The 12,025-nt window shown below is 40.8% G+C and overlaps 1 protein-coding gene across 4 annotated transcripts in view; it reads right to left on the bottom strand.

Moving 5' to 3' along the window:
• LOC114664826 (receptor-type tyrosine-protein phosphatase U-like) overlaps positions 1 to 12,025 on the bottom strand; it is a 1,094,815-nt gene that overhangs the window by 244,562 nt on the left and 838,228 nt on the right. For all 4 annotated transcript variants that reach the window (XM_028819112.2, XM_028819113.2, XM_028819114.2 and 1 more), the window contains exon 9: positions 4,486 to 4,595. In XM_028819112.2, coding sequence (XP_028674945.1) covers positions 4,486 to 4,595 — 110 coding nt within the window. The remainder of the gene's footprint in view (positions 1 to 4,485; positions 4,596 to 12,025) is intronic.

Here is a 12,025-nt window from a genome sequence, read left to right as displayed (position 1 = left end):
TTATTTGGAGCATTCCTTTAAAGAGTTATATTTTAGACACCCAGTCAGCCTGTGCTGTGTGCTTCACTGTCACCAGGGCTCGCTGTGGTTTTGTTCCTATCAGCAACACCGCATGCTTGTTCTGCTCAGCAGAGTGCACCATTGTGTGGTTCTCTTGACAGCCACGGCATGTGTCCTCGTTGTTGTATGCCTCACTTTGCTGGCAGCTGTGAGAATGATGCCAGCAAGGGTTGTGCGTCCACGTCACAGCTTGTCATGAGGCACACACTGCTTAACATGAGAAGGACCCCGATGCCCATATTTGTGGCCAAGGTTGTCTGCATGTCCAGTTTATGGGTGGTGTAATACTTAGTGTATTACAGCATAAGCTGTTGATTGAGACCATGATCAAGGCTTAACACCCAAGGATTCACAAGGTTTACACAACGATTAGCATTTATATATATATGTATATATATCTTATATATAAACGTCTACACGTGGAAGTGTGTATGTCTGTTCGGCCCGGAAATGAGAGGTGGAGTCGGGGTAAGAGCTCCGCCTCTGAGGAAACCGACAACTTGTTTAGCCGCTTATAACACAAGCGAGGCGAGCATGTCAGAAAAATGAAACCTCAGTAGAAAGACGATGTCACTTAGCCGCTAACATCAGCAAACTGCTATCCCTTTTACTTTTCCTCCTGACGCTAATGCAGAACCGATGCAATCATGTCGGCAAAATCGAATTCTCCTAGGAGGCAGATGCCCAGAGTAGTTCCTTTCAATTACCTAACATCTCTACATTTCAGTTTATTTTCAGACGATTTCAATAGTTTCTAGGACCCTTTGCTTTCACAGCTAGTGTATATATATATATATATATATATATATATATATATATATATAAGTATATATATACACACACACACACCTGTATATTTATATTATATATATATCTTGTCACGCTTGGATCACAGATTGGGTCAGGTCCTGCAGCTTGTCTTTGCTCTAGCTGTCGATCAAAGCGACGAGAATGTCCTGGACGCTCCTTCGTAGTTTGTGAAACATCACCAAATCCACCGCTCTTTCTCCAAGCGGTCTGAGAACCTTCCAATCGTCTGGACATAATTGATAATGATTCCACATCATGACGCAGAAATTCATCTCGAAGAACTGCAGGTATCCCGGCCAGTAATATATTCATGACAACTTTCTCCACAATTCGCTCCATCACGTCTCCCTCAAACCAGCAATGCACTTTATGAATCAAATCTTGAATTTGTGCATGAATGGGACCGTCCATGTTTAGGTTTCAGTCGTTAAGTGCAAAACCTCTAGCCAAAAAAGTCACAGTCTTATGTAAAACAATTTGTTGCTTCAGGAAATTATAATCGCAGAGCTTATCGCGAGGCACATTCTGTAAGGAAAGTAGAGCATCCCCAGACAAAAAAGGTGTGATGATAACAGCCCAGTGTCGTTTGTCCCATCCCAATAAAGTCGCCACTTGCTCAAAGGCTAAAAGGAACATCTCTGAGTCATCGGATGGACCCATCTTCGTCAGCACATTCTTAGAATTTTCAGGAAGCGGAGGCAAAGGGATGTACTGTCGACGATTATGAACCAGGACATTCAGATCAAGTATTCAGATCAGAGCGGGTCATCCTCTGTCCAAAACTGACAGGCGCTGTACAAGGCTTTTAAGTAAGCGGAGTACCGCATGAGAGGTTTATCGCACGTTATAGCGCAAGTAAGAAGGGTAAGGAGCAATGTGAAGGTAGACTGTCAGCTGTTTCAGGGGTTTTCCCAGGGGCGTCTGTGTCCTCTGAGGGTGCGATCAGCGCTCCAGCTTACAATATATACACTAGGGGGCTTTGCCCCCTGCTCGCTAGCCTCTTTGCAGTTGTGCCTCTCGCGTATAGGGATGCGGATATACAATTTAAACTGATTTTTGTTTTCATGGGAATTGCTACATCTGCATAATAGAATTAACTATTTTACATTACAGCAAATAATTAACAATAATGAAAAACTGTAAAACGTAATAATTTGAAAGTAAATTATGTTTCATGTTGCGTTAGAGTTATTCGTTGCGTAATACGATATTGTTCTGTTTAGCTTTGAAATTAACATGCAAATTAAATAAAATGACTTTTTCAAATGTTTGGCTCTGAGATTTGTTAAATTGTCTTTGCAAAAGCTATTCTAATAGGAAACTGTTAATGTTTTAATACGATGTTATCACCTGAAGATCTACATCATTACCTTTCTTGGATACATCCTTCTTTCTACAGTAATTTGTGCGGGGGAAGACCGGACAGTGTTAACAGTTGTAGATATTCTTCAGGATATTGTAAGTTGATGTTTTCATGTTCTGCACAATTATCACCAACTAGTCTATTGATACACATTTAACCAATTTGCTGTGTAACCGATTAACATTTTTGGCGTTAGGTTGTTTGACTTCATCGTTTCTCGGTGCTAGGATTGCCTGTGTACTCTTTTTTTCTGTTGATAACCCTTCGGGATAAATTTTTCAATAAGATTTGAACATAATACGTTTTCTTTAATTGGGAACTTAAAGTGAGGAAAACGTTAACATTTATAAGAGCTGAGAGAGCAGGAACTGTGTCTGTCAAAAGCATTCACATGAATGAGAGTTGAGAGGACCGTTTGTGTGTTTAAAAATGGTTGAGAGGAGGGTGTGACTTGAAAAATCTCATGGCCAAAATCTCGACTTGCGAGACTTGAAAAAATCTCTTGAAAAAAGTCTGGTCTCATCCCAGGATTTTTTTATATTATATTATGCCCCAACAGTGGAAGGACTGGGGGAGACAACATTTCCAGGACATTTCTTCCCTTGAACTGGCAGAGGGCAGTCCCCTTGGCTTTCAACGGGGCCACGGGTCATGAGCAAGAAGCTCAACCCTGCTGGGGACTGTGGCCACAGTCAAGGGGTCGCCTGGATACTTGCAGAGCCCTATTTGGCAGCAGTTCCGACACACCTGGAAATGCTGCCAGAAGAAGCTTGTTGGGCACCTGGTCCCCTTCCAGGTGCCCTATAAAAGCAGCTCGTCATCAGCAATCAACGGCTTCAATCAGGAGGAAGTGGATGAAGCTTGGGAAGAAGGATTGGAAGCGGAAGGACTGGCTGTAGAAAGAGAAGGGACTGTGTTGTACTTTGTGCTTTGCCTTGTATGTTGTGGAGTCTACAACTGTAAATAAACCTCTTGCTGTGTGGCAATTAGTGTCCTGCCTATTTGTGTCGGGGTCAAAGCGGCTGTACGTACCCTTGCACTTCACTATATATGTATATATATTGTCACACACGTGCGCATGAGAGGCAGCTAAAGGGCTTGAGTAAGGGCAATTCTGAGTCAGACCGGGATGTGGCAGAGGGCACTGATTCTTTTTCTCGCTTTCCTGCAGACCATCCACGGGAGATTCCACCTGGCCCTGTTGACGTCACTTCCGGGTCCGAGCCAATGGAAGAAGACCTTGTTGGCTCCGGCCCCTTTGATGTCACGTCCAGGCTCAAGCCCATGGCTGAAGACCCTTATGAGCCTGACCCCTTTGACCTCACTTCCTGTCTTCCCCTTCAAAACCCTCCACCTTTTCCTTATTCCCTCAGTTCTGTTTTGAACTCGGTTTTGTGCACATTAGTGCTGTATAACATTTTGTGACTTGTATACTTATTACAATTTGAGCATTTACAAGATTATACCTAAGTGCATGTTGCCATTTTGAAATTCTTTTGAGTTAATAAAGATTTTGTAATAATCATAACCTGCTTGTCTTTTTACATAAAAACAACTGTGTGTGTGAGAGAGAGAGATTCCCAACTCATAGTAGTTGAAATTAAAGTTGACACTCTGCCACATCTGTGGCAGAGCGATGGGCGCTGAGCAGACTCCTGTCAATCATGGAGAATCCACTGAACTGTATTATCTCCAGACAGAGGAGCAGCTTCAGCGACAGACTACTGTCACTGTCCTACTCCACTGACAGACTGAGGAGATCGTTCCTCCCTCACACTATGTGACTCTTCAATTCCACCGGGGGAGTAAATGTTAACATTATACAAAGTTACTGTCTGCTATACCTGCATTGTTATCACTCTTTAATTTAATATTGTTTTTTATCAATATGCTGCTGTGGTGGGTTGGCACCCTGCCTGGGATTGGTTCCTGCCTTGTGCCCTGTATTGGCTGGGATTGGCTCCAGCAGACCCCCATGACCCTGTGTTCGGATTCAGTGGGTTGAAAAATGGATGGATGGTTGGATGGATGGATCAGTATGCTGCTGCTGGAGTATGTGAATTTCCCCTTGGGATTAATAAAGTATCAATCTATCTATCTATCTGGAATATTAGCAAAATATTAAAATCATAATCTTATTTACCATGCTTGATTTCTTGTGCCACCTAAATTTAAACATTTTGTGCTACTGCAAAAGAAACCTTCAGAATTCTTTTCCTATACATCATAAAAACACATTATAAGAGCATTACCTCATACTGTGTTATCAGGCCATTTGCTTCTAGGGGCTCCTCCCATTTTAGGAAAATCATGTCTTCCAACGGCGTAAATGTTAGTGAGTCTGCAGCAATGGCACCAGGCACTGCAACAAAGAAAAAGAGACAAGTTGGTAGTGCTGAAGCATTTCTCACATGACCATGGACTTCTGCTGTCAGGTGATAAATATTCCTCTACTACTTGTCATTTTTGTTGAGCCACAGAAAATTGGAAATCTTGCAACATGTCTTCAGTTTTCAAGTCAGGTGTGTAAAAATATAAGAAATAACTCTGACGTCTGCATATGTAACAATTTTAACAGATTTAACAGTTTATCTGGCAGTCTCTTAAAGGCAAAACAAACATGTGCAACATTTAGTATTTTCTCTCTTTTCAGAAATTTAGTGTTTACAAGTGTCTAAACTGCAACAGTACTTTAGCACTCATTTTAAAAATAGATTCATTTAATTAACCTTATATTTTTACTGTTTATAAATATAGTAAACTGCAAAAATAATAAAAAACTGTTACTTGTAACGTTAGCACTTACCTTATTAATACTGTAATGATTTAGTTTATATTTTACATTTATTTAATAACTTAAACAAAATAAAAAGTATAAGTGACACACTTACATTTGGAAACAAGCATGCCAGATTCTGAAGGCAAGACCCACCCCTCATGTCCGACAGGACCCTCTAGGTGATCTGCGCTCATGCTGCTACACTGTGGCCCACCCGACCGCTCACACCCCAGGTGGAAGTGCTTCATTACAAACAGATTCTCCAGCTCAGCTCTTACGGGGTTTTCATTGCTGCTTTTTCACTACTGCTGGGTCTCACATTTTGTTTAGAGCTGTGCATTTTCTGACCTCGGCTTTGTTTTTATAGTACAATTTTACAACTCTACTTGTTCCTGTTGCCTCTGTCGTATAAAACCCTGTATGCAAGAAGTACTATTCTCATTTCTTGAAATCTATTAAGCGATCTTAAGCAAGAAAAAAATATCTACCCGGACAGTGATAAGTTAAACCATAGGATTTATATCTACATTTTCTGAAGATCTGAGAACCTTTTAAAGAATAATGGCAGAAAATGTTGTTTATATATCTAGAATGACATTTTTCATTAATTTATTGATTTATCTAAATTAGTATATTATATATACTATATATATTGTTATGCTTGTGCCAGAGAAAGCTCAGCTTTTTATTTTTAGGGGGGCAAAAACATGCATGCTTTCTTAGAAACAGTCAGAAAGATTTGGGATTGGCTGAATGTCAATTGAGTTAGCACACAGGTCTCGTAACTCACGGTAATAAAAGTGCTTATAACTGCGTATTTCGCTAATGCAAGAAGGCTTTCCTGCCTGGGGTGCTTCTGTCTTTCAGATCTGTGTGGAAAGCAACTTCCCCTCATTGAGTTTTCTTTGAATTTGATTAACTCTGAGAAGACAGAATTCAAGTTGACTTTTCGTTGAAGATTAATTAAGTTTTACATTTTACCTTTCTTTGAAAGACTCCAAAATTGTGCACTTGTAAGAGTAAAATGTGTATGTACTAAGGTAAGACTATCACAGTCCTGCATCTGGATAGGCACAACTGCTGACAGCCTCTTCTCGTTCACCTGGAGCCAAGAGGACAAAGCCCAATAATGTCACTTCTAGCTTGGCCCCAGAACTCCCGTCTCTTCTTTTCTGAGGGATACTTAATGGATTATGGCACCGGAAGTCAGTTTATTTGGGAAATTCAGCCCTGCAAGCAAGGAGCTCCCTGAAAGAAACATTTGTTATAGCCCGAGGCCAAAGAAAAGGGTCATTAAAGAATGACTGATGTCCACAGCATTTAATTGCCAAATGTTTTCCCCCCCCCCACCTCATAAATACTTCTAAAGCTCTTTTAGAGTGACCACTGGGATTTAGGCCACCTCCTTGACCAAGACCCTACTTGCCTTGTTACTCAGTTTGGCCAGACAGCCAATTCCAGGAGGAATCATGGGGATTCTAAACTTCTTCGTTCTCACAGTTATTGAGGCCTCTGTGCTCCTGGAAACTCTCAAAGCTTTAGAAATTGCTTATCCCCCTGCTCTGTTCTGTGCCTCGCTACAGTTAGATCACAGAGGTCTACAGAGAGTTTTTTGGACTTCATTGCTTGATCTTTGTCCTGACATGCAGTGTGAATTGTGGGACCTCATATACCCAGGTGTGCGTCTTTCTAAATGATGTGAAATCAATTTAATTTGCCACAGGTGGACGCCAGTCAAGTTCTACAAACATCTCATGGTCTTGTGCCCAGATATTTATAGCTGTGTGTTGTTTTCTGTGCTCTGACTGAAGCCCCCGTTTCCTGCTGCCTGATGTTCCCAACACCACCCTTGACAACTGGTACTCTGTTGTTTGAGTGATGAACTGTATTGACTTTCCGCCAAAGAGATTTTTGAAATTAAAGCCAGTAACCTTTACCTTAGTCGTATCAGACTGTAAGACAACTCTCTCCACTGAAAATGGTTTCTGGTAAAATTTATAAGGGTGGGTGCTTTTTGCACAGCATACCTTCCATCTTGCCACCCACCTCACTGTTGTGATTATTGTCCTTTTATTAATTCTTTCTGTGCCTGATAAACTGTTCTGGTAGGCTTAAAAATTTTTCCTTACATTTTGAATCACAAGGACTCCAAAAAAATCGTTATTTCCTTATGTAATTCTGTAGAAGTTTAGTTGGAATTATTTTTTGTTTGGAAAAAATAACAAAAAAAAATGCCAATTTCATTTTTTTTTTCTTTTCCCACTGATTATCCGACCCTTAGTATAATTAGTTGATTTGTTTGTTTTTCTTTGTTTTCACTGCCTACCATTTGTAAAGCACCTTGAATTATACTTTGTATTGGAAGCTACTATATACATAAATATTGATGTTATTATTGTTATTATCTAAGGAAGACCCCCCACTGCTGATGACAGAAGAATCTTCACTGTCCATCCATCCATCCATCCATTTTCCAACCCGCTGAATCCGAACACAGGGTCACGGGGGTCTGCTGGAGCCAATCCCAGCCAACACAGGGCACAAGGCAGGAACCAATCCCGGGCAGGGTGCCAACCCACCGCAGGACACACACAAACACACCCACACACCAAGCACACACTAAGGCCAATTTAGAATCGCCAATCCACCTAACCTGCATGTCTTTGGACTGTGGGAGGAAACCGGAGCGCCCGGAGGAAACCCACGCAGACACGGGGAGAACATGCAAACTCCACGCAGGGAGGACCTGGGAAGCGAACCCAGGTCCCCAGGTCTCCCAACTGCGAGGCAGCAGCGCTACCCACTGCGCCACCATGCCGCCCAGAATCTTCACTATTATAAAGGAAAAGCCACACCACCAGTCTGACAGATCAGAAACCGTCTTCAGGAGGCAGATGTGGACGTGTCAGAGACGACTATCAGCAGAAGACTTCATGAACAGAAATACAGAGGCTACACTGCAAGATGCAAACCAATGGTTAGCCACAAAAACAGGATGGCCAGATCACAGTTTGTAAAAAAGGACTTCAAAGAGCCTGCAGAATTCTGGAAAAGGTCTTGTGGACCGACAAGATAAAGATGAACCTGCATCAGAGTGATGACAAGAGCAAAGTGTGCAGAAGAAAAGGAACTGCCCGAGGATCCAAAGCAGACCACCTCATCCGTTAAACATGGTGCTGGGGGTATATGGCTTGGGCAGGTATGGCTGCCACAGGGTCTGGCTCACTTATCTTCATTTATGATGGAACTGCTGATGGCAGTGACATGATGAGTTCTGAGGTGTAGAGAAATATTTGATCTGCTGAAGTTCCAGTAAATGCCTCCAAACTCATCGGACGGCACTTCATCCTACAACAAGATAATGATCCAAATATACTGCTAAGGCAACACAGGAGTTTGAAAAAGCTAAAAAATGGAAAACTGAATGGCCAAGCTGGTCATGTGATTTTAATCCAAGGCATTCCATATGCTTAAGAGGAAATTTAAGGGGAGAGCCCCCAAAAAAACATGCAGGAGCTGAAGATGGCTGCATTAGAAGTTTGGCAGAGCATCACCAGAGAAGACCCTCAGCACCTGGTGATGTTTTATGAATCACAGACTTCACACAGTCATTCCATGCGAGGGTTTTGCAACAAAGTCCTAAATACGAGACTCCTTTAATAGACCTGCCATTACGGTGTCCCCAAAATTATGGTGTACTGAAATAGGGAGAAACCATGTAGAAAAAGTGTTGTAATTTCTGCATGCTGTGACTGAAATGTATGCAAATACCCTTAAATGAGTCTGCAATGTGCACTTTAATCACGTCTGAATTGTTTGATTTGTAATTTTAAACTGTGCAGCAGTGAGCTAAATCAAGAGAAAATGTGTCTTTGTTCCAAACGTTATAGAGGGCACTGCATATCCGCACACATTATATAGTGCAGAATATCAAAAGCAATTCAGCCAAGATGAAGTAGCAAACACACCACTCAAAATAAACACTGTTATAATGTGGCCTTGTAAATAATACATTAAATTTGTATAAAGCTCTGCTCTGCATTTAACAAAAAAGGCCAAAAAGTCAAACCGTCTGATGTTCTACAGATATATTTTATCATTTGACATTCCAGGATTGTTGCTGGAAAGATAGTGCTTGCAAACAAAACACTCGTCACTGGAGAAATGAATGACATTTGAGTCTGCACGCTGCTCAATCAGATGTTTGCCAAAAGCCCTAAGATGTACAGTAAGGCATTCAAAAAGTAAAAACAAGTGGGCTTTGCGTGATCTCATTTTGGAATAGTAGCCATGATAGGATTGTTCTTTTTCGATTTTTTTGGTTCTCTGTGACCACTATGAAATGTTATACACTGATTGATTTTTTCTCCCTGCCACACTTTTTCAGGGTCAGTGACTTTCTCATTCTGTGAGTATTAAAAAAAACACATTCGCAGCTGATGGTGAAATTCTCAGAGACAACAATCAAGTTCCAATCAGCGCCTTTCTTCTGATAATGAATGTAAGTATCTCGATCCAGATAGCGCCACATCTGCGGTCGATTGTATGCTTGAAAATGGCACATGGAAATGTTTTGCGTTAGATTTCCTTGAGGAGCAGATAACATCTTCATTTCCAAATTAAATAATCCCGAAATGTCTAACTTGCCCATTGCCTCTGGACTGTAAATAATTAATTCTAAATGAAAGCTTCAGATTGTCATATTTGAGCCAGGACTACACTGCACTTCCTTCAGATGCAGCTGACAGGATTCACACAGATCATTCATGGTCTGCTTTGTCTTCTAATTGTGTGCAAAGAGCAGACTCGTTCTCTGTGATGGCTCTCTCAGAATCTCTTGAGCTATACATGAAGAAATGCATTTTTACACAAAATAAGATCAGACCATTAAAGCGTTGACATACCTGATCTGTATACACAAATACACCTCAGACTGTAAATATTTGCAAAAGTCACAAAATGCTCACACGCTGTCTATCAGACACTTTACGTTTGTACTGCACCAGATGATCTGGGGGTGACAATTTGGAAATATCATTGTGGCAATTCCTGTTAATTTTTCCGTTCCATTATACTGCATTCTTTGAACCAGACTGAAGAGTTCACTACGTCTGTATAATGGGGCGTTCTTTAATTGACCCATCAAATCGCCCAATCCAATTCACATTATTCAGTTCCTGAAGAACAAACGGTTTTTGAAATGCAATTATTGACTGCATTCCAACCCTCTAAAAAAAACTGAAGCCAATTGTCATTAGTGACAAACTGCAATTTAGTTTTTATTGCTTTTAAAAGGGTTGGTAAATAACGAGTGTCAAAAAGCTGTCAGTGAAGAGCTGCACCCACCACACCAGTCTAATGTACTGTAATAGCAAGGAATCCGCATTACAGAAATCACCACAGATGGCAGAGAGATAAGTCACTGGACGTGCGGGAGCCATGCCTCCTCTTTACTGAGCTGCACATAGTGGTGTACCTCATCACGGGCACGTCCTGCTTTACTCAGTGTCAGTCCAAAGCTCTTTAGAATGTGAACCTCAAAGGTGGACCTGCTATCATCGACAGATATACAGTAAAGTGACAACTACATGAAAATGCATACAAGAAGAAAGAAAAAAAAAAAGGATCATTTGTTATTGAGAACATTCTGAACAAGATCCTCAAAGTCATCTTTTAAATTCATAATGCAAAGAGATTTTATAAGCTGTCATTTAAAGCATGTGAAACTTTGTTCTTCCTCACACAGTCTCTCATTTACAATGTCAGAGGCCAACTTTAAAGCTGATGAGTTGAAGGTGAATGGCAGACCTGAAACAAAATAACCTGATGTTCTAGAAATAGCTGAGGCCCAGCAATCACAGACGGACCGCACTGAAGAATGAAGGGAATATTGACGCAAGTTATTCCAGAAATTGTTGTCTCTTTTAGGTCTTGTTCACCACTTCTTATATTACTATGTATAACATGTTAAATTAAAATTTGAAACTCTTGGCTTAAAAAATTCCTGCTCTGGAAAATCCTAGGACTTTCGTTTTTATTTAAAAACTTCCAGCATGTATTTAGCTTTTGTTACAAAGCTGCATGTTCTTAAATTTATTTCTTATACCTGCTGGGTTCTGTACTCATTTTTATTGTGTGTAATAATGTTTTTCAGATATCAAGAATCAAAATATGCGAGTTTTATCATTTTTTTTTTGTCTTCTGGAAAAAGTTAATTTATATCGTGATTGCACGGTTTGTATATCGTGTCGTTCCCATTATGTGCTCCACTTTGCGAGTCTGTCACTACTGCGCATCTCCCAGTTTCCGGTGGCGTGGTTTGTTGAGATGTGACATCTGTCATCATTAGTACAACACGTTAATACTGGTGTGACAGAGCTCTAGCTCCCGGCATCCATGATTGGATTCTCTGTTTAAAAGGAAATTCTTTTTCTTGCTCTTCTGGTTATTTTGAATCTTTGTGTGCCTATTTTGACTACAAGATTGTAATCGTGTAATTGTGATCTCTCTTGTCTTCTCGGTTATAATTCTCCTTTTACCTTTCCTCTGGCTGGAATTCATTTCCTGGTCCTTTATATTGTATTTCTGTTCCCTTGGTCAATCATTAAACAGAGCGGTTTTGGGTAAGGATTACCCTTGAAATAGAGTTGTCGCTGCTTTTCCTTACTGATTTGTACTTCCCCTACTTGGTTGTCTCATAAGGTTATATGAATGCTGAGAAAGAGCTCTGCCAGTGAAGCGAAATGTGGCAAGCTCTTAGGGAAGAGGTAACTGGTCTTGGAGATGCACGTATGCTCAAATGGCAGAAAAGCTGTTGCCAAAACCCAAACACTAAACAGTAAACACTGTCAGAAGGAGATCTTCTAGAAGTCAATAACCAAAAGATATACTGTCACCAAAGCCTAACCCATTCAAAAGTCAAAAGGAGAACTGGCAGAAGTCAACAAGCAAAAGATGTTTGTGGTTTGAATCCGTAATCCCGGATGTTACACTGAATTCAGTGTAGCGCCACT

This window comes from Erpetoichthys calabaricus, chromosome 14 (genome assembly GCF_900747795.2).
Source record: "Erpetoichthys calabaricus chromosome 14, fErpCal1.3, whole genome shotgun sequence".
In the NCBI taxonomy this organism is placed as follows: Eukaryota; Metazoa; Chordata; class Cladistia; order Polypteriformes; family Polypteridae; genus Erpetoichthys; species Erpetoichthys calabaricus.
This window is presented reverse-complemented; position numbering and strand designations above follow the sequence as displayed.